We start from the raw sequence: 25108 nt of genomic DNA, 5'->3' as shown, positions 1-25108 counted from the left end.
ACTTCTATTATATATCCGAGCGGCCTCTAAAACTAAAATTGCACATGCAAAACCTTTTATTTCAATGGCATTTTATGACCTACTCAAGAATATTTTACTTACACTATGGCGGCCAGCTTTACGGTGGGAGAAAACTGGGCAAAGCATGGGGGAAATCCACAACACACTGGATGTTGGCATATACGACCAGAGAGGAAAACACCATGAGCTTGACTTGAACTCACAGTGATCACACTGAGTCATTGTGTTGCACTAGCACTCTTAACCACAAGGCCACAGAGAAGAGATTTATTTGATTTGAGTTTTACACCGTCCTCAAGAATATTTCACTCACAGGAAGGTGACCAGCTTTATGGTGGGAGAAATCCAAGAAACCTACCACCATCCGCAGGTTGTTGCAGACCTTCCCACGTACAAATGGCCAGACACAAATATGGAAACACAGATGGACAAAATCGCCATTACTATGATATGTTCCAACTAAAATGTTTCTCAAGTTTGAAAGTAATTTGCCATGGTCATGTAGTTTTTGAATAGGCATTTTGTTGTACTGATGAAATACTTCTGAGTACGGCTCTGAGTAAAACCCATTAATAAAATGTATGAATCAATCTTAACCATGGACTATCTATGACAATAGCCAGGAAACTAAGCTATTGTGGAGAGGGATGGGTGGCTGAGAAAGAAATTGCAGTCAGTGTGTAAATAAAATGTTTTTAATCAAATGTACATCTTACATCATATGTAAAAATGTTGATCAGACTGGACACAACATAAGAACACATCAGTATACATAAACCAGACACATGTAGGTATTTAACACAGTTCATGGTTATCAATGTCAGAGCCTTATCCAAAGTTATTAAACTCCCCCAGCATTTTAAAGATATCTCTCTCTTCAATGTCTTGTTCCATTCTCCAGGAATCACAACAATCCTTGTTGCAGTGATATATCAAGCAAATTTCTGTTCTGTTCCTGAACTAAAGGAGAACAGCCCAACTACATGTACTTGCCTTAAAGGGACACACTGCCAAAAGAAATTCAGATTTTTTGAGTTGGTTCAGCTACATACAAAAATGAGTTGCATTTGACTCCTGACTAAACATCCTGGGATTATATTTTCCGAAAAATGTCAATTAAGAGAATTACAAGGGGAAATCCGTCACCACTCTAAACTGTCTGCCTGAGGAGATAACATGTAAATGAGGCAGAGCAAAGTTTTCTCACAATGCAACGTTCACTTGTGGATCGCAGATGTAAACAATACGATAGATTGAATGCAAATTATCAGTCTAGTAAACCAAATACGATCTTCCTTTCCATCCATAAAGTTTTATAAAGCATTCGTAATTCCCAATGATCTGCACGGCAGAACTGCAGTTACATGGTAGACTGCATAATTACAACACAATACCATGTCTTACATTTCAAGTTTACTGAATATCACCCGTGGTCTAGACAACAAGGGGAGGTAACTGACTCAGATAATCAGGTGTTAAAAATACAGTGACTTGAATGAGCTGATGACCGAAGGAAAACCCCGGATAAAACCGAACATTCGATTGTCACTTAAAGTCGAACATGTGTTAGTAGACTTCTGGAAGTCTCGGCTTTATGTAGATGATGTCTAAAATAACAGCACATTTTTTTCGACGTTGGCGGTATGTCCCTTTATTACTTCACTCCATCAAACCGTATGCAGCCCCATGTTACCTGATGTTCTGGGCTTGTCCTGCTACAAACTGAAAAGTTTATAAGATAACATACAGCGCTTTAAGATGAAGATGACACTGGATAATTGTCAGGGCTGAGGACGATCTGTGAGCACAAGTCATCTTGTCTACCAGTAAGAAACCAGAAGTCAATACCAGAAGTTAATGACCTGCAGTACTGCGTCTTGTTGTATTTTATGTTTTTACCAATTACGTGACCAGATTTACCACTGGATGCTGTGTAACACTAGAGAATAAGACACTCACAAACTGCTGTTCAAGATACCAACATCTGGAGAGTAACCTCAGTGGAAACAACTCACACTGTAATGACCAAAACTTTTCACTTGTATACTAAACTGGAACCAAGTATCACTTGCATACTGTCAAGCAGTAGGTGTACCTCAGTTCTGCTCTGTCTTATCTGGGAGGGGTCATGGTCAGTGACAAGCACATTGTGACACATCTCAATGTACACGCTCTTCACTAACTAGTTTTGACGATGGTATTCCTGGAAATACAAAACAACCACTCACTCAGAGACATACTTTTGTAATGTCAGCATAAATTAAACATAACAAAATAAATTCTAAATATAATTTCTTAATCGCTGCACTTATGCCTTACTGATAACAAGAAACCACTGTGAAAATCATGTTGACTAGGCTGCACATCACAATGTCAGTACGACCAGTACAACCAGGTGGCAAACACTGCGGGTAGTCTGGGACAGACACTATTATCTGTGGACCAGAAGAGACCTGCTGTCTCTAAAAATGTGTATCAAAAGTACTGGGTGGCAGAATTTTCACGATGATACTACCTGTATTGCATTCCTCACAAGATTTTAAGTCATGTTTACAGAGGAAATTTACATAAAACAAAAGCAATCTAAAATTGGCTTTCTGAATTAAGGTATTAAAAATTGTGATCATACACAAAATGTCATCATGTCCAATGTGAACACAATGACTGACTGCAATCTCTCAGAATGTTGGTACAGAACATTGTGTCCAATCCTGTGCTAACTATTTCTTCCATTAAATTACTGTGGAACAAGGCACTGTTTGATGGACGATGTGATCATAATGACTCACTGGCGACCTATCAGAGTGTTGGCACAGTCTGACAAAGCACACTTACGCTGCCATTCCCTTGCTTCCTGTTAGGAGGACATATGCAGATTTCTCAGCTCTCTGTTTCTCCTTTAGTAAATTGAGGGTCCCAAGGGGGGTATCTGTGGAGCTCATCTGCTTCATCAACTGTTCAAAACAAGATACTCAGTAAAATTTGTGCTTTATCAACTATACAAAAAATCAAAAAACATTTCAAGTACAATATCTGCTTCAGGAACTGTACAAAGCAACATATCCAATACAATATAATAGACCTTTTCATGTACTTACATTGTCTATCCAAATCTCACACTATTTCTTAACAAATGTCACATGAACCGCCATGATACAAATCATTTCTGAAGCCAGATTTTATCACAGAAGGCATCACTACTGTAACACAATCTAACTCAAATCTCTCATGATTCCTTCGCACTTCATTATGTATTATGTATTTTAAGCTGAGGTGAGGATACACGTTGCCATGTGAAATGACTGTGTGAGAACAATACCCGTGTGCAGACCCAAGATTTACTCACATTCTCCTCCTCCAGCTTCTTCATCCGTTTCTCCGTCTTCTTCTTGCCAGAGCCCTTGCCGTGAAATCGGTGGGACAGCTGTCTGAAGGCTTCCTTGGGGGTCAGGTTGCGACCACTGTCATCCACATACTCCAGTTTGACATCTGGCTTGTACGTGTCCTTCTCTTTGAAGTCCACCAGAGCTCCGCTGAAGCGATCTCTCTTACGATACTTCTCATCAAGGTCCCTACAGACAGGAGACATCCCATGTCACTAGTTTACAATTATACAGTATTAAACACGTTACAACTCATCAGCTCAGCTGGTAATCTTCTCATCTTGCCATGTGTACCTCAAATATCTCCAGCTGAAAAATCCCTCAATGATCAAACTTAATGTAGCCTTTAAGAAGGATCTCACTAAACCGCTCAAACGGTGAGGGGTGCCAATCAATCAGCCAATCAACTGGCCAATCAAGTGTTAAAATACATGAAAAGGACCTCCAGTCGAAAATTTTCAGAATTGCTGTCAATGATGTCAACTTGCTGGGAACACAGGAAGAGCTTAGCCCTCCTTACTTCAGCCCTTCCCCCCACATGGTTGTTTTAGGAAGGTCTCTCAGCAACCTGCGGATGGTCGTGGGTTATCCGCGAGCTCTACCCAGTTTCCTCCCACCATAATGATGGCTGTCGTCATATAAGTCAAATATTCTTGAGTACCGCGTACAACACCATCAAATAAATAAATAAATTAAAGGATTAGTGTTCTGATTTTGCTAGCACTCCTAATTCTAAAGACTAAACCCTGATTGAACAGTATATTGCCGAGAGGGCTTCTGTGAAATGTACTAATGACTTTAAATGCACAAAAAACAACAGATTTACTGCTCTAGCCCATCTCCAGCTGGCTGCCTGGTATGGCTCAGTGGGTCACGTCATATTTGGCCAACACAAGGATGACTAGGCTACACATATATATATCTAGCCTGGATAGATCTTAGCTCCAGAGATGCAAATCAGAAATGTACTGCCAAATCAATTTGAACCGACGGTGGACATCACTAAATTTCTGATTTATTACACTGACATCTCTGGCCAGACTTTCAGATCCACCGTTTTCAAACACTGAACGTGACATTTGTCCATGCATTTCCATGCACACTGGCAATACGGACTGGTAAGTTATAGCTTTATCCTGTGTTACATTGAACATTTCACCTGCTTCACAATAAACATCGTTCTATTCCACAGTCATCTAAATTCATACCTATGCACGATGACAGATGCATGGTATCGTCAGTATTTTCAATAGCCTATGTCTATATAGTTGTGTGCAATACATGCATGTAACATGTGGACATCAGCATTAGAGATTTGTTGCCACAGTAGCCAAATCGTTTGAGTTCAGCTATATTCCTCTTGTAGCTTTCAGCTGTAAAATGGCAAGAGCTGACATGGATGTTTTTGGTGGGCACAAAATCCTTCCATCTTGTACTGTAAATCAATACCTTCCTGAGGGTCAAATCGTCTGGAGCCTTGAAAAAACTGATGTCAGGTGTCCTTGACCACCTGTGTTTATGACTGTGTGCAGAACAGCAACCCATTTCCTAGAGAAATTTGATATGCTTGTTGTCACTCTTGTAGTTTTTTCAACATTCAATTGGCTAAATGGCAAGGCTGTGACAGCTCGTAAAGGTTGATCTTGTATGACATAATACCGATTGTTGGCAGAAAAAATGCATAAAACCATCCTCATTATCTAGTGATTTCAAGCGTCATATTACTCAGATTAATGTACCCTATTTTAATATTTTTTGAAACTCAATTAACAATATATACAGGGATAGCTAATTATGATTAAGTAACAAATCTGGACAAAAATCCTTTAACAAAATGACTTGCCCAGACACCAAGATCGACTCCACTTTCCCCCACACCCACAATATCGCGCCTTACTTTGTAACAATAGACTAAAAACCAAACATTTCATGTGTCCCTTGTTTCCTTTAATCTGACAGTAATGGAGTTAACACCTGTTAGGACTGGAGAAGTTGGGCAACAGAGAGAATAATGGTATCTTACTCATATCTCTTGTCCTCTATGGAGTAATTCTGGGCCTGGATGTGTTCATGCTTCGGAGCTGTCCCTTTCTTCTTAAATTCCTGCTCCAAGTAACCTGTGTACACAGACAACAAGAGCTGTGATATGTCAGTTGCAAGAAGACATGAAGGGAATGATTTCTTATCAGCACACCATGTATGTCTTCACTATGGAAAGAAACTACAGTGTAAAAGACTTACCGTAAATCTTCAACCTTTTCAATCACTAAAGCACTTCTTTTAGTGTAATTTATGCATAGTTACTACAAAAAGGATATTAAAATGATTTCATTTTGTCACTAAAGATGCAAGCTTCACAATACTATGCAGATTATTTCTCCCCATAGTTCTTTTAGAATGTTTGAAAAGGCTGTTGAAGATATTGAAAAATTAGGGTAGATCAATCATTTACTCATATTCTTCCCAAACCATGAATATTGTTGTGTGGAGGGGTTGTCCAACTGTGTGGACAACTGTGGAGAGCCTGTGCAACGATGTTTGGAGGGGATATCCAACTGTGTGTTGAGGGGCTATCTAATTGCAAGTGGAGGGGCTATCTAACTGCATGTGGAGGGCTATGCAACTGTGTGGTGAGGGGCTGTGCAACTATGTGTGGAAGGGCTATCCAGCTGTGTGTTGAGGGGCTATCTAACTGCATGTAGAGGGGCTATCTAACTGTGGAGGGGCTGTGCAACCGTGTGGGGAGGGGCTGTGCAACCATGTGGGGAGAGGTTATGCAACGGTGTGGAGAGGGGCTATGCAACTGTGTGTGGAGGTGCTATGTAACTGTGTGGAGAAGCTATGCAACTGCATGTGGGGGGGGCTATCTAACTGTGTGTTGAGGGGCTATCTAACTGCGTGTTGAGGGGCTATCTCACTGTGCCTGCAGGGGCTATCTAACTGTGTGTTGAGGGCCTATCTAACTGTGTGTAGGGGCTATCTAACTGTGTGTAGAGGGGATCTGCAACTGTGTGTGGAGAGGCTATCTAAATGCGTGTGGAAGGCCTATGTAACTGTGTGTGGAAGGGCTATGTAACTGCATATGGAGAGGGTATGTAACTGCATGTGGAGGGCTATCTAACTACCTGTTGAGGGTCTATCCAACTGTGCCTGCAGCGGCTGTCTAAATGTGTGTTGAGGGCCTAAATGTGTGTGTATATGGCTATCTAACTGTGTGAGGAGGGCCTATATAACTTTGTGAGGAGGGGCTACCCAGAAGTCTAACTGACCTTTTTTCATGGCTAGTGACAGTGCAGCACCGAGCCCCTGGTTCACAACCGGTTCATCATCCAGGACAGCTTTCTCTTCTTCCTACAACAGTACATGAACATATATATATATATATATATATATATATATATATACACAAGAATATAGGAGGATGGGTGCATGAACATATGGAAACATGAAAGCTTATAAAGAACATAGGAGCACGGGCATGTGGAGACCTGGGAGTGTATGAAGAACATAGGAGCATGGACATACATGGGAGCTTGTAAAGAATGTAGGACATGGGCACGTGGAGACCTGGGAGCCAATAAAGAACATAGGAGCATGGACATATTGAAACCTGGGAGCCTATAAAGGACATAGGAGCATGGACATACATGGGAACATATAAAGAATGTAAGAGAACATGGGAGCATGGACATATGGAGACATGGGAGCACATAAAGAGCACGTGAACATGGGAGCATGGACATATGGAGACAAGGGAGCATATGAAGAGCATGTGAACATGGGAGCATGGACATATGGAGACATGGGAGCATATAAAGAGCATGTGAACGTGGGAGCATGGACATATGGAGACAAGGGAGCATATGAAGAGCATGTGAACATGGGAGCATGGACATATGGAGACATGGGAGCATATGAAGAGCATGTGAACATGGGAGCATGGACTTATGGAGACATGGGAGCATATGAAGAGCATGTGAACATGGGAGCATGGACATATGGAGACAAGGGAGCATATGAAGAGCATGTGGACATGGGAGCATGGACTTATGGAGACATGGGAGCATATGAAGAGCATGTGAACATGGGAGCATGGACATATGGAGACAAGGGAGCATATGAAGAGCATGTGGACATGGGAGCATGGACTTATGGAGACATGGGAGCATATGAAGAGCATGTGGACATGGGAGCATGGACTTATGGAGACATATGAGCATATGAAGAGCATGTGAACATGGGAGCATATGGAGACAAGGGAGCATATGAAGAGCATGTGAACATGGGAGCATGGACTTATGGAGACATGGGAGCATATGAAGAGCATGTGAACATGGGAGCATGGACATATGGAGACAAGGGAGCATATGAAGAGCATGTGAACATGGGAGCATGGACATATGGAGACATGGGAGCATATAAAGAGCATGTGAACGTGGGAGCATGGACATATGGAGACAAGGGAGCATATGAAGAGCATGTGAACATGGGAGCATATGGAGACAATGGGAGCATATAAAGAGCATGTGGACATGGGAGCATGGACATATGGAGACATGGGAGCATATAAATGGCATGTGAACATGGGAGCATGGACATATGGAGACATGGGAGCATATAAAGAGCATGTGGACATGGGAGCATGGACATATGGAGACAAGGGAGCATATAAAGAGCATGTGAACATGGGAGCATGGACACATGGAGACAAGGGAGCATATAAAGAGCATGTGAACATGGGAGCATATGGAGACAATGGGAGCATATGAAGAGGATGTGGACATGGGAGCATGGACATATGGAGACATGGGAGCATATAAAGGGCATGTGAACATGAGAGCATGGACATATGGAGACATGGGGGCATATGAAGAGCATGTGAACATGGGAGCATGGACATATGGAGACATGGGAGCATATGAAGAGCATGTGAACATGGGAGCATGGACTTATGGAGACATGGGAGCATATGAAGAGCATGTGAACATGGGAGCATGGACATATGGAGACAAGGGAGCATATGAAGAGCATGTGGACATGGGAGCATGGACTTATGGAGACATGGGAGCATATGAAGAGCATGTGAACATGGGAGCATGGACATATGGAGACAAGGGAGCATATGAAGAGCACGTGGACATGGGAGCATTGACTTATGGAGACATGGGAGCATATGAAGAGCATGTGGACATGGGAGCATGGACTTATGGAGACATGGGAGCATATGAAGAGCATGTGAACATGGGAGCATATGGAGACAAGGGAGCATATGAAGAGCATGTGAACATGGGAGCATGGACTTATGGAGACATGGGAGCATATGAAGAGCATGTGAACATGGGAGCATGGACATATGGAGACAAGGGAGCATATGAAGAGCATGTGGACATGGGAGCATGGACTTATGGAGACATGGGAGCATATGAAGAGCATGTGAACGTGGGAGCATGGACATATGGAGACAAGGGAGCATATGAAGAGCATGTGAACATGGGAGCATGGACATATGGAGACAAGGGAGCATATGAAGAGCATGTGGACATGGGAGCATGGACATATGGAGACATGGGAGCATATAAAGGGCATGTGAACATGAGAGCATGGACATATGGAGACATGGGAGCATATGAAGAGCATGGACATATGGAGACATGGGAGCATATGAAGAGCATGTGAACATGGGAGCATGGACTTATGGAGACATGGGAGCATATGAAGAGCATGTGAACATGGGAGCATGGACATATGGAGACAAGGGAGCATATGAAGAGCATGTGGACATGGGAGCATGGACTTATGGAGACATGGGAGCATATGAAGAGCATGTGAACATGGGAGCATGGACATATGGAGACAAGGGAGCATATGAAGAGCATGTGGACATGGGAGCATGGACTTATGGAGACATGGGAGCATATGGAGAGCATGTGGACATGGGAGCATGGACTTATGGAGACATGGGAGCATATGAAGAGCATGTGAACATGGGAGCATATGGAGACAAGGGAGCATATGAAGAGCATGTGAACATGGGAGCATGGACTTATGGAGACATGGGAGCATATGAAGAGCATGTGAACATGGGAGCATGGACATATGGAGACAAGGGAGCATATGAAGAGCATGTGGACATGGGAGCATGGACTTATGGAGACATGGGAGCATATGAAGAGCATGTGAACATGGGAGCATGGACATATGGAGACAAGGGAGCATATGAAGAGCATGTGAACATGGGAGCATGGACATATGGAGACAAGGGAGCATATGAAGAGCATGTGAACATGGGAGCATGGACTTATGGAGACATGGGAGAATATGAAGAGCATGTGAACATGGGAGCATGGACTTATGGAGACATGGGAGAATATTAAAGAAACAGGAACACGGGAATGGGAGCATGCAGACTTATTCCTCAGACAGTATTCAGTCACCCTAATCCCTCCACTGTTTCGCATATTATATGAAAGAGCAACATTCAGGGCACGTTTATGCAAATTTTTAATTTGATTTTTGAAGCAAAACTCCACTGGTTGAATCAGCCAATTACAGGGCCTCACAAAAAGTATGGTATATTCTTCATAGAATAATGCCTTAAGAATATGCTTGAATAAACACATTGCAAACATGTGAAAAAGTTGAGGAATTACAGTAGCAAAGAACTCTCTCACTTACAAATGCACAGCAGAAGCTGGAGTTTAATGGATGACCTGAGTGGTCAGAAAACAAACAATAAATGTCCACCATACAACTCTTGCTGTGTCATGACAAGCTGAACACCCAAGACAAGAGCTCACAAGTCAGCAGCCACAGTTTTCTTCTTGCCTTTCTGTGTGTGTGTTTCCAGTAGACACAGCCACTCACCTTAGTAACAGTGTGATTACTTACATCAATATTTACTGGCCTTGTGTCTACATCCACAGCACTCCAGCCTGTAGTGTTTTCCTCCTCATCTTCTAACCTTTTTCTCCTTTCCATCATCTCCAGCTCATGGTCCTGACCAAACACAAATATTCACCAATATACAAGAATGTAATTTCAGATTAAAACAGACATAAGGCAGCCAGTTCATGTTCATTGTGTTCAAGTGTGAGTAATTTATCAGAATTCTGAGATGTTTTTTTTTAAATGTCACATATATTTACATAAAACCCGATATATGAATATCAATACTTATTTCACATGTGACACATGTAATATTTCACACTGAATAATATGAAAGTTGTTAATACACTTCTCGTATTACAAAGCTGTCCATGTCTCAGTAAACCAGAATTTCTTTAACTACATGTACCACCAATATACATCTTAGGTAAGGAAACTTTGTTGGCCTTACCAGCAGTTCATCCCTCTCCTCATCTCTGTTCCCTGACAGCCCATAGGTAGGGATGTCCCCAAGGGAGCGGCAAAATTCAGACGTGGAGTTCAATACTATCATACTGGCGTTCTGGCCCATATCCATGGCTGCAGGTCCCTCCGTTTTCACCGTTTTTGCCACCTCCAAAACAAGCGACAAACTCTTAATAACATCCTTATATGTGCCACAGGATTTTAGTGACCTTAACATCAGGGGTTCATAGAAGTCATTTTTCCACGTACTGACCACCACTTTCTGGGCGAAACTGAGTTTTCCTTTTTGGTTTTGACTGACCGTTCGAGATACTAAAATTGAATACCAGTCATTTTATACTTCACTATCCTTCAATGATTAAAGTAATTATCACTGCAACACCTTACATGCATGCTAGAGACTAATCTGAATAGTGCATTCAGATGAATGCCCTGGGCATTACCTAAATTCTCTTGAAATACTACCCTTACTTGTCAAAATAAATGAATACCAATCAACAAAAGCAGTTCTAAACGAAGCCAGACTTGACTAACTGCCAGGGTACTAATCACATGAAATTTACAGTGAAAATCAGCCACGGGTAATGAGAAAATTAAGAGACTCACAAATAGTGAATTAGCCCATGGAGTATTAACTATAAGGATCTTTAAACAGAGAGGCTAAATCTTTACTGAAGTGCACGTAATTTATCAAGTTTCGAGTGGTGTATCAAACTCTCGCATGGCCCGTTTTATTTTCCTTACCTTCTCTGGTGTATCAAACTCTCGCATGGCCCATTTCATTTTCCTTACCTTCTCTGGTGTATCAAACTCTCGCATAACCCGTTTTATTTTCCTTACCTTCTCTGGTGAATCAAACTCTCGCATGGCCCGTTTTATTTTCCTTACCTTCTCTGGTGAATCAAACTCTCGCATGGCCCATTTTATTTTCCTTACCTTCTCTGGTGTATCAAACTCACACTTGGCCTGTTTTATTTTCCTTACCTTCTCTGGTGTATCAAACTCTCGCATGGCCTGTTTTATTTTCCTTACCTTCTCTGGTGTATCAAACTCTCGCATGGCCCGTTTTATTTTCCTTACCTTCTCTGGTGTATCAAACTCTCGCATGGCCCGTTTTATTTTCCTTACCTTCTCTGGTGTATCAAACTCTCGCATGTCCCGTTTTATTTTCCTTACCTTCTCTGGTATGGCAAACTCTCGCTTGGCCTGTTTTATTTTCCTTACCTTCTCTGGTGTATCAAACTCTTGCATGGCCCGTTTTATTTTCCTTACCTTCTCTGGTGTATCAAACTCTCGCATGTCCCGTTTTATTTTCCTTACCTTCTCTGGTATGGCAAACTCTCGCTTGGCCTGTTTTATTTTCCTAGCCTTGTTGAGAGCTGCATGAAGTTCCTGCTCTGCAGTATCCTCCTCCACGGCAACTCCTGTTAGATCCTCATCAGGGCCCAGTATATCACCTGAGAACAGTATAACAAGGGAGAGGCTTCAATGGGGAGCTTAATAGGCACATGTAATATAAATCCTTAACCACTCAGTATTTATAGAGCAGAGAATGAAAATATGAAAATGATGTTAAACAATGCATAATTGTTCATAGTGAGATATGAACCATACTGAAGAGCTATTTACTTTACATTAGGAGGAGCTTGATGTTAAGATATAATGCTGGTTTACATCTTTACACTTTTAAACACCTGGCCCCTGCATACTGAGCTAAGGCATTTTTTGAGTACTAAAGTATATCCTAGTACACAGAACCTACCTTCTTCTTCCTCTTCCCCACCCACATCCATGGGCTCCTGTTTGACAGGCAGGCCGTGATTGTAATCAAATGTCTCTGGGGCCGTGGATGAGTAGCCAACACTGTGATCGTAGACTTCTGGGTTGTCATTCTCCCCAACAGCCTCCTCCTTTATCATGCCCCGCCCACGAGTCCTGCAACAGTGCCCAACATTATATACAATGTACATGAAGTGACATGAAAATACAGTACAGCTGGCTGATGTGAAGATACAGTCCAGCTGACTGATGTGAAGATACAGTCCAGCTGGCTGACGTGAAGATACAGAACAGCTGGCTGACGTGAAGATACAGAACAGCTGGCTGACGTGAAGATACAGTACAGCTGGCTGACGTGAAGATACAGTCCCGCTGACTGATGTGAAGATACAGTCCAGCTGGCTGATGTGAAGATACAGAACAGCTGGCTGACGTGAAGATACAGTCCAGCTAACTGATGTGAAGATACAGTCCAGCTGGCTGACGTGAAGATAAAAACAGCTGGCTGACGTGAAGATACAGTCCAGCTGACTGATGTGAAGATACAGTCCAGCTGCCTGACGTGAAGATAACAGTCCAGCTGGCTGACATGAAGATACAGTACAGCTGGCTGACTTGAAGATACAGTACAGCTGGCTGACGTGAAGATACAGTACAGCTGCTGACGTGAAGATACAGTACACCTGACTGATGTGTAGGTACAGGTACAGATGATTTAAGGTGTAGGTACAGGCACACATGACTGAGGTGTAGGTACAGGCACAGATGATTGAAGTGTAGGTACAGGCATAGCTGGCTGAGGTGTAGGTACAGGCACAGATGATTGAGGTGTAGGTACAAGTACAGGTGATTGAGGTGTAGGTACAGGTAATACTGACTGAAGTGAAGATACAGGTAATACTGACTGAAGTGTACATGCAGTTACAGGTAATACTGACTGAAGTGCAGGTACAGGTAATACTGAAGGAAGTGAAGGTACAGGTAATACTGACTGATGTGTATATGTAGGTACAGGTAATACTGACTGAAGTGCAGGTACAGGTAATACTGAAGGAAGTGAAGGTACAGGTAATACTGACTGATGTGTATATGTAGGTACAGGTAATACTGACTGAAGTGTATATGTTATTTATTTATTTATTTGATTGGTGTTTTACGCCATACTCAAGAATATTTCACTCATACGACGGCGACCAGCATTATGGTGGGTGGAAACTGGGCAGAGCCCGGGGGAAACCCACGACCATCCGCAGGTTGCTGGCAGACCTTCTCACGTACGGTCGGAGAGGAAGCCAGCATGAGCTGGACTTGAACTCACAGCGATCGCATTGGTGAGAGACTTCTAGGTCATTACGCTGCGCTAGCGCTTTAACCGACTGAGCGACGGAGGCCCCCAAGTGTATATGTAGGTACATCTAATACTGAATGAAGTGTAGGTAAAGGTAACACTGACTGAAGTGCAGGCACTGACTGAAGCAACACATAGTTACATGTGCATGTACATAAAAAGCTGACTTAAAAAACATTTAAAGAGTGACTATAGTGTTAAGACATGTATGTCTTAAAGGCAAGGTTAAATGAAAAGGATCAAGAATTGATTTCTTAAATTGTAGAAAAAACGCACTGTATTAAAGCCATTGTACTTAGTTTGGGTGGTTAATACAGAAACAAGTTTTCTGCCGTTTCCAATTTTGCCTGGTGAGGCATCATGTAAGAACAGTGACCCTGCTTTCACTCCCTTCTCCTTCTTCCTAATCTTGCGCACTTTTTTCTGCCATTTCGCTGCAGATTACGTCACTCCAAGACAAATGACGTTCTAGAAAATGACATCACTGGAGAAATTTGTGCGAAAATAGACGAAAATTTTGTTTCTGTAAGCACTTGGTATTAGGATTATTTGAATGCCTGAGAAAACTAATGCATGTTATATGAATGAATGTGTGTTGTGCTGGACAGGATACCTTTCTTCTTCCATTCATCAATAGAAGAATCTTGGCTGAAATGGCTCTTTAAGTAAAAGTGCAAAACAGATTACCTGGAGCCAAAGTCGCTGATAGGGTTAGAACTATCCGTGGCCAGTAGATCATCTGCTTTCACTCCCTTCTCCTTCTTCCTAATCTTACGCACTTTTTTCTTCACTTTCTTGAACTTGGCATCCTGTTCATTCAAAAGGAATATTTCAATGATCTTCAATATGCCAGCTTGACATCAATATCTTTACAGAGGTTAATTAGTTTAAACAGCAGTGCAAAAAGCTGTTCCTATTCTGACAGAATGACCGAGTGGAATATCAGGGGCATGCTACTACACGTACATACCACATGCCTTAGTGTATAACACTAATGTATATTATGGAATTGCAAAAAGTAATCTTGATCTATTTACATACTGTATATATCCATATATCTGTTATGTATCTGTAAAATGTGTTTACTTATTTATCTGATTGGTGTTTAATACCGTACAAGAATGGTGGAAGGAAACCTGGCAGAGCCTGTGGGAAACCCATTACCATCCGCAGGTTGCTGGCATATTGCTGGAGAGGAAGCCAGCTGGAATGATTGAATTGGCAAGAGGCTCTTGGGTCATTGCACCATGCTGGCATGCTAACCACCTCGGCCATGGAGGCCTCTGTTAAATATACTACTGTTATCAATATGAATATACAGAATATATCAAGTATAAATATACTGCTAGGTCCACATGCTAGATTTGATATGAATAAAACAAAACAAAATGAACACTGTGATAAGCTTAGTTAACCAAGCTATTAAATTTGATAATTTAAAATGAATGTTGTCACATAGTTTCTGGTGAGCAGATTTTCCATCAAATATTAATTTCAGGAAGTCTTCAAAATTATTTCTAGGTGCATAATACAAAAACATCTTGCTAAAAATCTAAAACCAGCAAAACTCTAACATCAACACAGCTTGTAGCTCTTAGCTGAACAGCCATCGACCTACACATACCATTTCTTCCTGACTGTAAAACTCTGTGGCTAGTGTTGGTGCGGCCATGGCCAAAGATTGCTGTGGAAACAGAAAAAAACGTATGACAGTAGCATACAAAGATTACAGAAATGATAAACCAGAACTTAGGAGTTACAAATATATAACGAATGTGCGAAAACCGCAAGTCAAATGGTAGTTTAAAAACTGGCTTAGATTATATTCAAATTGAAACACAGGATTTTGCAAATGGGACTTCACACATGGACTGGTGTCAAAACTTCTTTTACCCATCCAGGGGCAAAAACAAATACAATGTTAAGACTGTCTGCCAGACAAGGCCTGGAGCATACTTTGTTACGCTTGTTGCTGGTCTGAGACCAGGCACTGTGCTCACCCCCTGTTGCCTCAACTGGGCACGTATCCTCTCCATTGCTCTTTCCTGCTCAGCATTGTATTTACCCCCAGACCCTGCAATACACGAACAGAATTACTCTCATTACTTAACATAATGCAATACAGCAACAGTTACTCTCATTACTTAGCATAATAAATACATCAACAGAATTACTCTCATTACTTAACATAATACAATACATGAACAGAATTACTCTCATTACTTAACATAATACAAGAAACCAACAGAATGACTCTCATTACTAAGTATACTCTGAATAAATTTGTAATATCGATGAATGAGTTAGTATATTTGTCAACCACATGTCCCCTATCAGAATTTTAAAGACGTGACTTACAAGCATTCCTCCAACATACTCACCTAGGGTAAAAGACTCAGCCTTCTTCCCCTCGATCTCCTCATCATATTTTGATAACACATTCTCCACTTTCAACTGAAATCACAAACAGTCCATACTACACCATCAAAGGATACATGAAAAGGAACTCTGAAACAAAGACTATATTTCTATGCCAAATTAAAGAAAATTTCATTTTTTTTTTGCAAAAAGGTACCACTGTTGATGTCACCTCTGCAAAATACTTCATTTCCAGAATGATTGGTGGGGCCTTAAAGAACTGTACTTTGAAGCCATTTTTACCCCACACAAAGTTAAAAAATATGTTTGTACTGTTATATGTTATTACACATCGTAATCTCCACATTAAGAAAAAAAACTAAAGCATTTTACTAATCCTTTGATACATCTTTGATGTCTTAAGATCTACTCCAGACATTTAAAATTTCTTGTTTATTAGATTGTTCATCAATGCCATGTCAGGGCCTAATCTGGCCTCGGAAGGATGGGGTGGAACCACCAGTGAAGGGCACCTCGTTGCTGAATATTTTGATTCTCATACATTTTTAAGGGTGTCGGTTCCTACAGTTGACCTTCACACCATGTGCACACCACAACATGTACCTAGCCCGAAAATTCAGTCTAAGGATGGTTTGTATTTATTAATATGTGGAGAACTCTGCCATCCCGGATGACATGTGCTTCTGATCATCACATTGTATCATAGATACCCCAGGCCAAAATTAAAAAGTTGTTTGTTGCGGGTGAATTTTCGTCAATCGGATGCTGAGAAGGGCTGGAGTCGGCCCTGCATATTGAAAAATGTCAGCAATTGTCTAGTTTTACAGCACTGGTCACAGTAGCTGGAACTGTTCACGCCTGTCCATAGTGTAGACAAGAGTTGGGCCATACAAGCAAACGAGTGGGGAACAGTGGGTTAAAACTTGGTGAGTGTCCACACAAGTAGACAAGAGTTGGGCCATACAAGCACACGAGTGGGGAACAGTGGGTTAAAACTTGGTGAGTGTCCACACAAGTAGACAAGAGTTGGGCCATACAAGCACACGAGTGGGGAACAGTGGGTTAAAACTAGGTGTGTGTCCATATAAGTAGACAAGTTAGGTATGAGGCTAGATGTCCACAGCTCTGTCTTAAGTAACAGTACATCACCTACCATGCCATACTCATCATACTGGGGCTCATCGTAAGGCTTGTAGTCTATACTTTTCTTCTTGTTCTCCACATTTTTCTTGGCAAATTCGTCGTCCTTCAGGTTAACATTGTACAGTGTTTCTTCCCCATCCTCCAGCACACCTGTAAACACAGATTCATTCGCTGTGTGATGAACTCTCATCACCTGATAAAAATCAACTGACATTACAAATTAGAATAAACAGATACCTGACCTAACTCTTTCTGCCCAGGGGGCCTCCGTGGCTCAGTTGGTTAGCGCGCTAGCGCAGCGTAATGACCCAGGAGTCTCTCACCAATGCGGTCGATGTGAGTTCAAGTCCAGCTCATGCTGGCTTCCTCTCCGGCTGTATGTGGGAAGGTCTGTCAGCAACCTGCGGATGGTCGTGGGTTTCCCCCGGGCTCTGCCCGGTTTCCGCCCACCATAATGCTGGCCGCCGTCGTATAAGTGAAATATTCTTGAGTACCGCGTAAAACACCAATCAATCAATCTTTCTGCCCAGAGTTATCCCACCTGTCCTGAGTCATCTGACATTAATCCTGTAATGTTAGGCAGACCCCTCCCATGCAAAAAGCAGGGTGTGCAGCAGCGCCCCACCCTCTCAACATGCGCCCTGCCTTTAAAGGAAAGTGAATATCTCGGGGGGGGGGGGGGATGAGCCCCATTAGCCCCATTAACCAGTGACCCCTGTCCTGCCAAACTGTAGTAATGCTATCTGCCTGTTGTCCACTGTACACTGAAAATCAGCCATCATAACATCTGTTTGTAATCAATCACCGCTTCAGATTACTGCCTGTATGTGTCTTTTATGCTCATCAAGGGGCTTTTCTGTCTTCTGGCCACCAAAAATTTATTATCAAATCAATTCACGCTTGGTGGTTAGGTGTTAAAAGTATCCACCATAGTTGTTAGATAGATATAATAAGAACAGTGAAGTTCATTGGACAATCATCTGGATTGCACCAATGGGGTAAACCCATTAGAAATGCATTCATCATAGCCTTGTTTTCATCACTTTCATTTTTCTACATGGTCAGTCGAGTCAAATTGATCCTGTCAGATAACAAATTGCTTGTAGACTCATTGTTTAAAATTAATCTAGAACAGACTGCAGATTACCACAAATGATTAAGATCAGGCATGCTAGAGTATTTTTTATTTGTTGAGTTTTACAGTTGAAATATCGACCGCACCCAGGGCCAATGCCGGTTTTGTTTGTTCTGATTCACTTTTGGTTGGGAAAAAATTATTGTTGTTTTCAAGTCAGAGATCTAGTAGAAACATAATACTGGAATATCTAGTGTTGTGACACAGGAAATTTTACTGCAATGGATTATATTTTCATTTTTCTCCATCTGATTTCTGTTTTCACGTCAGTTGAACATTCACTCATGGATTTGAATGGGTGAAAAGCCAGGCATACTCAACATTTTTGTGATTTTTATTAACTTTACATTGTGGTTTTATTAAACAATAATAAGTCTAGAAATATGAGTTGTCATATATTTTAGTAAATCTTTTCCACGGTTATACAATGTCTGCAAAAAAAAAAATTCCAAAGGTTAAAGTGCTCCTCTTGAATAACAAAAGAGTTGTCTTTATTTTTATAACAAATTCTGCAGTTTGTATGGAGTAAGTATACACACAGATATATAGCAAACAGGCTTAATATGTCATAGACAATTTCAAGTTATCTTATTTAGTCACATACCACAACTAGCATCTGCAACTAATGTCTGTAATTTTAACATCAGAAGTAAGCTCTTTTTATTAGTTATTTTTAGTCATCAGTTATCTTACCTTGATCCTCTAGAGTCAGGATAACAGTCTGTCCAGAGTTACCTCATTTTGAACCTGTACCATAAAGATGACAGTCTGCCCAGAGTTATCTCCCCTTGATCCTGAAGCGTCAGGATGACAGTCTGTCTTGAGTTATCTCACCTTGATCCCCTAGTGCCAGGATAAGTCTGTTCTGATTTATCTTACACTGACCCTGTACTGTCAGGATGACAGTCTGTCCAGAGTTGTCTCACTTTGATCCTTCGGTGTCAGGATGACAGCCTGACCAGAGTATCTCACCTTGATCCTGTAGTGTCAGGATGACAGTCTTACAAGAGTTATCTCACCTTGATCCCGTACTGTCAGGATGAGTCTTTTCCGACTTATCTCACATTAACCCTGTAGTGTCAGGAAACAGTCTAACCAGTTATCTCACCTTGATCCTATAGTGTCATGATAACACTCTGTCCTGAGTTATATTATCTTGATCCTGTAGTGTCAAGATGACAGTCTGCCCAGTTATCTCACCTTGATCCTGCAATGTCAGAATGACAGTCTGACCCTCCTTAAATGTGTCCAGGCCATGTTGTACTTTCAGTCCCTGCAGGTCTTTAGAGCTGTAACTCTGAAAACAACAGATCAACATTATACCGAAAAAAAAACAACAAAAGCCATTGAGTGACACACTAACTCCTGACTTCATGACAAAAAATAGGTTTTATTTACCTATCACATATATGTATTGTGTATGGATTCATTGATGCCACATTTAGTAATACAGACAGTTGTGAGCATGGATTTATCTTAGTCAGTGGAGTAGACGTGTTGTCCCCGAACACAACCATGCTATTCATAACACAAACAATAACAACGCATAATCATATGTCTTACTTTCTGCTTTGGTTTAAATGCTTCTTCCACCAAATTACTGATGCCAAACTCTTCATCCATTTCTTCCAACATCTTGGCCTAGGAACAGAAAACAATTGTATAAATACCTAGGACTGTTCATACTTTTATTATTTTTTATTCTGTATTTATTTGTGTGCAGTAGGCTTAAAGTCACCTTTACCCTAATTTTCGCCATGACAGTGTCTACTTGTCAACTGTAGCCTGGTGATAATGACACAGCCCCTATAGTGCTAACTCACTCAATCACCATGCCGAGAGCACATCAGATCACCCAAATCAGCCATAGATCGTGAAAGCACATAAATTTAGCTAACATATTCTTAACTCTTGTCAATAGCTTAATCGGCCAAAGAAATATTTCTTGTCCGTCCGTAAATTAGGATATGCAAACTGTGTGGGGGTCACACAGAAATGAGACCACAGCAACAGAGTTTATTGTGCCAGGTGTATTACAAACAGGCAATGCTTCACCAACTTACAGCACTTCTACATCTCTTACCAAGTTACAGCACAAATAATTGTTCACCAAGGTACATTTCTAAATTCAAACATACAGTCAAATCATTAATGTTCATAATCTCTGTCGTCATCCATGTACCTCGGTTTATATTACATGGTATATTACTGGTGAATAGTTAGCAAGGTGCTTAAACCTCACAGGTCAAAACATTCACATGTGGGCCCAGATTGCACAAAATCCTCTTAGCATTACATTGCATGTAACCATCATGGCAAACTGCACTGTAGACATTACGCTGACATGGACTTTATGTGGTACTACATGTGGCCTTAAGAGAACTTCGCGGAAGTGGGCCCGAATGTTAACAGAGCGCACGTATACACAATGTAGGTAACACTATGTGTAAGAAAAGGCAGTCACCCGTTTTTCTGCCATCGCCTTCTCTTTCTCCAGTTTTCTGCTCTTTTTGACCCAGTTTTTAGCATCATCATCGGAATCGCTCTCTCCTAATGTCTTCACACGACTGCAAGGCCAAAAAGATTTCTCATTAATACCAAACAGATCATACTCACATCCTAGTACAAAACTGCAGGTGATTCTCAAGATAAAAGACTTCCTTTGCTATTATTACGACACTGACTTCATGACTATGACTACAGAAACACTGGCTTCATGACAATGACTACAGAAACAGTGACTTCCTGACAATGACTAAAGAAGCAATGATTTCATGACAATGACTACAGAAACAATGACTACAGGAACACTGACAGCATACAGCTTCACTAGACTACATGTACAAAAGTCGTCATGTGACTTCCAAGTTTTGACAAGACTCCAAAGTTTTCACATCACTAAAAATTGCCCACATGACTACCCTGTCTGCACATGACTACAAAATTTTCACAATGTCAAATGTAAAGATTATATTTCTCAGCATACAAGAATTGTTTTCCCTCACCTTAGTTTAGAGCTTATCCTCCTTTTCTCTTTCTGAAGATCCATTTTCTCTCGCAGTTTCTGCGTCTGGCGCAGCTCACTGAGATTAATTGCAGGAACATGGACATCTTCATCTTCAGCTTTAGTCGCTCCATTGCCTGGGAAATAGGAACACTGCCATTAGTATTACAATCACTTGCATCACTAGGTTGTTTCATTCATGCTTACACATAAAAGGAAACATTCAACAAGGATGCAAGTACAGAACTTGTGGTCTAATGGACAAGAATCCATCATCAAAACTAAATTACATGTACATCACTAAAATGGTTCACACCATTCTGTGAAAAGTTTAATTCAGGTAGCCAGATGTATAAATGTTCATTAGATGTTTTAAGAGTTAAACATTAGTTTGTACATGAGTGCCATTTGGTTTTTGCTAAAACAGGACTGGCATTGAGACTTAAGTCTGACTTGACTTTGAGTGACTTCAACTGCCTAGTGCTTTGGTAGGATGTTGGAATGTTTTACTGGGTGCGATGACATACCTGTATCACCAGAGGGGATCTCTAGAGGCTTCAGTCCAAGCTTGGCACGGATTTTACTACAAGAATAAACATAGCACATTCATAAATGGCTATTGATTAGGCAATCAGGTATGATTAATATAACCTAGATCCATCTGGCTTTGCTGTTTTACGGGGTTTGTCAGGTACCTCCTCAGGTGTGATGGTTTCCTCTATGCTATGTCCAGCATTCTGCATTCATACACCTGATTGCAGTCATTTACACATGCATGTGAAATATTTTGAAAGGTAGCATAAAACACAAATCAAACTTAAAGATAAAGAGATTTCTTCATAGTTTAAATTCTGAGAATTGTGAAAGACTGTATTTTGATTTATTTATTTATTTTGGTTGTTGTTTTAGGCTGTACTTAAAAATATTTCACTTATATGACTGTGGCCAGCATAATGGTGGGGGAAACCAGGCAGAGATCAGGGGAAACCCACAACCATCCATAGGTTACTGACAGGCCTTCAGGAGAAACACACAGCCATCCGCAGCTGAATGACAGGCCTTATACCTACGCTTGTATTGAAAGATTTCAAGCCTAAAAAGAGAGATATTCACAATCCAACATCCCCAAAATGTAAAAATTATGGGGATTGCGATCAGTCATGACCTAGAAAACTCTGAGAATATCAAATCAGCTAGGCCCATGTGCTCAACACAGCAATGATTACATTATACAGAAGACGAAACATAAATGATGATGGTAACTGTATGGTAACCAAGCCTCACAAACAATAAACAAAATCTTATTTCTGACTAGTTATTATTTCTGACTAGTTATTATTTCTGAATAGTACTAATTAAAGTGGTGCTGATTTCAACTTACTTTGTTTCTTCAATACTAAGACTAGACCCATCCCCACTGGCTGGTCCTATAGCGCTGCTACTTCTACCCTCTGAAACAAGTTCAATGTACATGAAACGCATTCAAACCAATGGACAATCTACATGTAAATCATTTTCTGGTAGAATACGGTAAAACTAAAAATGTGAAACATGAAGTGAAATATAACATTTTCAACTTTTTTGCAAAATCAGGTCAGTTTTATGTTTTCTGTTAATTTTGGGGGTTGGCTCTAAAGGTTAATGGCTCTAAAGGTTAACACATTAATCTCTGCACTCATAATGCTAGGACAACTAATATTGTAAATGTTAACATTCTTTTTTTTTTTTTTTTTTTTGATTGGTGTTTTACGGCGTATTCAAGAATATTTCACTTATACGACGGCGGCCAGCATTATGTTGGGTGGAAACCGGGCACAGCCTGGGGGAAACCCACGACCATCCGCAGGTTGCTCGCAGACCTTCCCATTAACGGCCGGAGAGGAAGCCAGCATGAGCTGGACTTGAACTCACAGCGACCGCATTGGTGAGAGGCTCCTGGGTCATTACGCTGCGCTAGCGCGCTAACTGATTGAGCCACGGAGGCCCCGTCAACGTTCTGCAAAGGAAGATTTGTTGCGCATGTACAAAGACAAGAACATGCTTATGTTTCATAAATCTGTTTGTCTATTTTACATTCACACAAAGAGTCATTGGAACATGGACAGAAAAGAATATGAGGTACAGTCTAAATAGGAAATGGCCATTGTTTTAAAAGTACTGGTATTTCTAGTATTTTGAATATTCTGGGGCAAAAATAATGGAGGTGTAATCTAAGATATTGCATGGGATTCTTTTAGCAATCTAAAGGTATATTTTGAGTTCAACTGGTCAAAACAATGGCAATATCGTGTTACAGCACCTTGACTGATCATGCCTGGGCCTGGAGTCTGCTTTCCCTGCATGTCATTAGATGTCATTTAATCCCCATACTGCAGGAAAACACTGCAGGCGGGGTGTTTTTTTTTCCTGCAGTATACACTAAGGTATATATAAAAGAAATGCACAGTCTCCAGGGGTCTATATCACTGCTCATATATAGTAGGTGATTCCGTCTCAACAACGTGCAAACATTTTTCAAAAGGGACTTCTCTTGTGGACTATTGTGGATTGAAAAAGGGGCATGGTTACTTTTTCGGGGCTATGTACAAAAGAAAAGCGCAGTCCGTGAGGGGCTATATCCCAAGTAACATATAGTAGGTGATTCTGTCTCAATGACATGCAAACATTCTTCAAAAGAGAGCTATAGTGGATCGAAAAGAGGACATGGTTACTTTTTCCGCGTACATACAGAAGAAATGTGCAGTCTGGGGGGGGGGGGGGGAGTGGGAGAGGCTACATCGCGACTAATCATTAGTAAGTGATTCCATATCAATGAGTGCAAATATTCTTGGGGTGGGGTTGGGGGGGGGGGGATTGTGGAAAAAGGGGCATGGTTACTTTTTCCGGGGTATACACAAAAGAAACGTGGTAACTGAGGGGGACTATATCATAAATAATATTATTTAGTAATATTATTATTATAAAGTAATAAAATTTACTTCATTCCGCGAAGTGTCTTGCGTTGAAATTTCAAATTGTTGAAAAAAGACCTCAACGATTAATTTACTTGAACTAAGGTGCTACAACACGATACTGACAACTGTGGATATTACTCCTTTCCATATACTTTACATATACGATCAGCGAGCGATTTTTTCCCTGAATTGCTGCACACTCATGCTTTATTGTTGTTGTTGTATAGCAGATAACGCCTTATGAATTAGTGTGACTGACTGATCTCCATACCAGCCGTCGGTTCTGCTTTGGTTCTGGAGCTTGATGAAGGAGGTACATATGTGTTCTCTAGCTCCTCTCTCCCGTACAGATATTCGTCGTCATCCACCACTTCCCTCCGTCGTTTCTTTTCGCGTTTGTGTGAACGATCCCGGCTGCCGCTCCGAGATCGAGACCTGTCACTGCGATGGCGGTGTTTATGGCGACGTTCCCGGTCCTTTTCCTTGTGTTTCTTTGACGAGCCCATCTGGTAAACAAGCTATTTTCTCTTTCTTCCGATTGTTGACAATTACCAAAGGAGAAATGCCCACCGTTTTACATAAATCTTCACTTGTATACAAAGTACTTCCCAC

At 41.2% G+C, this 25108-nt stretch overlaps 1 protein-coding gene across 2 annotated transcripts; it reads right to left on the bottom strand.

Moving 5' to 3' along the window:
- Nucleotides 1–702: 702 nt before the first annotated feature.
- Nucleotides 703–25098, bottom strand: LOC135466602 (U4/U6.U5 tri-snRNP-associated protein 1-like). Of its 2 annotated transcripts, XR_010444141.1 has the most exons (22): nt 24768–25098; nt 22924–22993; nt 22070–22125; nt 21544–21679; nt 21003–21105; nt 20102–20179; nt 19739–19835; nt 17414–17553; nt 16263–16335; nt 15882–15955; nt 15506–15565; nt 14569–14690; nt 12517–12689; nt 12075–12211; nt 10741–10902; nt 10293–10400; nt 6674–6755; nt 5428–5521; nt 3368–3593; nt 2857–2975; nt 2117–2224; nt 703–1743 (listed from the first exon to the last, which is right to left on the bottom strand). XR_010444141.1 is itself a non-coding variant. In XM_064744177.1 (21 exons), the coding sequence occupies exons 1-21, from the start codon at nt 25000–25002 to the stop codon at nt 2200–2202; spliced, it is 2370 nt and encodes a 789-aa protein (XP_064600247.1). In that variant the 5' UTR covers nt 25003–25098; the 3' UTR covers nt 703–2199. The 2 variants fall into 2 exon arrangements, 1 of the variants encoding a protein (XP_064600247.1); XM_064744177.1 differs by having other exon boundaries at nt 703–2224.
- Between the last annotated feature and the right edge of the window lie 10 nt (nt 25099–25108).

The sequence above is a fragment of the Liolophura sinensis genome, chromosome 6, assembly GCF_032854445.1.
Source record: "Liolophura sinensis isolate JHLJ2023 chromosome 6, CUHK_Ljap_v2, whole genome shotgun sequence".
In the NCBI taxonomy this organism is placed as follows: Eukaryota; Metazoa; Mollusca; class Polyplacophora; order Chitonida; family Chitonidae; genus Liolophura; species Liolophura sinensis.
This window is presented reverse-complemented; position numbering and strand designations above follow the sequence as displayed.

Coding starts and splice junctions, on each gene's coding strand:
- LOC135466602 (XM_064744177.1), bottom strand. CDS start 25,002: ATGGGCTCGTCAAAGAAACACAAGGAAAAGGACCGGGAACGTCGCCAT. Junction 15,566..15,881: donor CCCAGTTGAGGCAACAGGGG/GTGAGCACAGTG, acceptor CTGTTTCCACAG/CAATCTTTGGCCATGGCCGC. Junction 6,756..10,292: donor CAAGGCCAGTAAATATTGAT/GTAAGTAATCAC, acceptor GTACTGTTGTAG/GAAGAAGAGAAAGCTGTCCT.